The 2,527-nt window shown below is 63.8% G+C and overlaps 1 protein-coding gene across 1 annotated transcript; it reads left to right on the top strand.

Moving 5' to 3' along the window:
- Positions 1–1,736, top strand: LOC311511956 (adenosine receptor A1-like; the record flags this gene model as incomplete). The annotated part of the gene is made up of 1 exon (XM_084612932.1): positions 1–1,736. The coding sequence occupies exon 1, from the start codon at positions 594–596 to the stop codon at positions 1,734–1,736; it is 1,143 nt and encodes a 380-aa protein (XP_084469058.1). The 5' UTR covers positions 1–593.
- Between the last annotated feature and the right edge of the window lie 791 nt (positions 1,737–2,527).

Here is a 2,527-nt window from a genome sequence, read left to right as displayed (position 1 = left end):
GTGCTTTCACCTGGGTCCAACCTCTCCCTGGGCCAGAGATTCCAAGGCCAGGAGGGGCCATTGGGACCATCTAGGCTGACCCGCTGGATGACTCAGGCCATAGGATGGTGCTGGGTTAATTCCCGGTTGAGCCAGAGAAAAACACCCCGCCTTGATTGAGAAAAGTGCCAGGGACGGAGAATCCACCCCAGCCCTCGGTGAACTGCTCCCTCCCTGGTAATGGAAGTAGCGGCCGTATAAGATACGTCACTGGATGTATGGAAATACCTAGCGTGTGCGGGCATGTGGCCCCTCGACAGCCATTAACACGAGGTGGGGAGATACATCCCGTGTCCCTCTGATTCCAACAGAACAGGGCCAGGTTCCCATGTCTTAGCCCTCAGGAGCAGGGGAATTGGGCATTCTCGGAGGCTCTCCCCCCGATCGCAGGGGCCCACCAGATCCTCCGGTCTGACCTGCAGATCCCAGGCCAGTGACCCCCTCCCAGCTTCCTGCTCACCAAATCAAAGACCAGAATTCGACCCCCGTAGCCCAACCCCCTGTAGAGGTTGGCCATATGCTGAGCTCTGGTTTCCCTCCGTGCAGCCGCGCTGATGGAGTATGGAGATGGGGGAGCACTGACGGCCCAGCGAGGCACCTGGATTAACATGGCCAGAGCCCCACGTGCCACCAACGCCTTCCCCAACTCGTCCTTCCCGCCCATCACTCCCCCGCCCTGCCCGGGGGCATCGAACAGGAGCTTGCCCAGCCTGGACGTGCCCTACTTCCTGACGGAGACCGTCACAGCTGTGCTGTCCGTCGCGGGCAACCTCTTCATTTGCACTGTCATCCTGCGGGACAGGAAGCTGCGCGCCGTGGTGACCAACCACTTCCTGGTCTCGCTGGCCGCGGCCGACATCCTGGTGGGGGCCGTGGCCATCCCCTGCGCCCAGATGGCGGATGCGGGGCTGCCGCGGGGCCGGCCGACTCTGTGCTTGCTGATGCTCTGCACCCTGCTGATCTTCACGCAGGCCTCGGTCTTCGGCCTGCTGGCCATTGCAGTGGAGCGGTACATCTCCATCCTCAAGCCCTTCCAGTACCCATCCCTCATGAGCCCCCAGAACTCGCTCCTGGTCATCCTGAGCAGCTGGGTGCTGGCCACCTTCATTGGGTCACTGCCCCTCATGGGCTGGCATAAACCCTTCCCGCCCGACGGCCAGTGCAAATTCAACGCCTTCATCGAGGACTCTTTCAAGGTCTATTTCAAGTTCATGGCCTGCATGCTGGTGCCGCTGGCCATCATGCTGGTCCTCTACGGCCGTATCTTCCTGGAGGCCAAGCGGCAGATCCGCAAGGTGGCCGAGCGGGAGGTTGAGGTGAGCCGGCAGGCCCGACGCCGCCGTGTCCTGCACAAGGAGCTGCGGCTGGCCACCTCGCTCTTCATCGTCCTCTTCTGCTTTGCCTTCTGCTGGCTGCCCCTCCACGTCATCAACACCCTCCAGCTCGCCTGCCCCGGCTGCCCCATCCCCAGCCCGCTCGTGCTGGCGACCATCGTCCTGTCCCACGCCAACTCCGCCATCAACCCCGTGGTGTACGTCTTCCGCATGCGCTCCTTCCGCCAGGCCTTCACGGCCACCTTCCCCTGCACATGGCACCCCCTGCCCGCCTCCGCCCCAGGCAAGTTCTCCGCCTCCGGACTCACGCCGTCCAACAGGCTGGAGCTGGCCAGCCACAACAGCCCCCTACCAGGGAAGTGACGTGGGTTGGTGGCCCATGGGATTGGCCCCCCTGGGACTCCCGGAGCCTCTTTCATACCTAGAGGGTCACCGCTGAGCTAAGACTATCACTGGTCCCTAGGGGGAGTAGGACCCCCCCACCCTGCGGCCCCCCGGGCTAGGGACAGGAGAGATGGGAGAAGAACCCAGGAGTCCTGGCTCCCAGTCCCCTCACTTTAACCCACTAGACCAGCGGTTCTCAAACTGTGGATCATGACCCATGCCTTGGATGGGGTCGCCAGGGCTGGCTTAGACTTGCTGGGGCCCGGGGCCGAAGCCAAAGCCCGAGGGCTGCAGGACGCATGTTGCAGGCCCCCTGCCTGGGGCTAAAGCCCTTGAGCTTCAGCTTTGGGCCCCTGCCCAGAGCAGTGGGGCTCGGGCGGGCTCAGGCTTCGGTCCCCTCTCCCAGGGTCATGAAGTGATTTTGTTGTCAGAAGGGGCTCGCGGTGCAATGAAGTTTGAGAACCCCAACACTAGACCACGGGTGGCAGGTATAAGAGGCCGGGGGGGCTAAGCCTCCCCTAAACAGGATGCAGTGCCCCTCCCTCTGGAGGTGCGCTGGCCCACCCCCTTTGGAGTGCTGCCCCCGAAAGGGCTCCCATGCTCCGCCCTGAGGCCCCGCACCCACTCAGCCTCTTCCCCCATGGCCCCGCCCATGTTGCTCCTCTTCCTGCCCCCACTCAGCCTCTTCCCCCCAAGGTCCCGCCTTCGCTCCACCTCTTCCCCCAAGAATCCTCCACCCCGGGGCGGAGGGTCCTCGGGGGAGGGGGCCA

This window comes from Lepidochelys olivacea (genome assembly GCF_965140295.1).
Source record: "Lepidochelys olivacea isolate rLepOli2 genome assembly, chromosome: 23".
NCBI lineage: Eukaryota > Metazoa > Chordata > Testudines > Cheloniidae > Lepidochelys > Lepidochelys olivacea.
The sequence above is the reverse complement of the archived record's forward strand: the minus strand, read 5'-3'. Positions and strand labels throughout refer to the sequence as shown.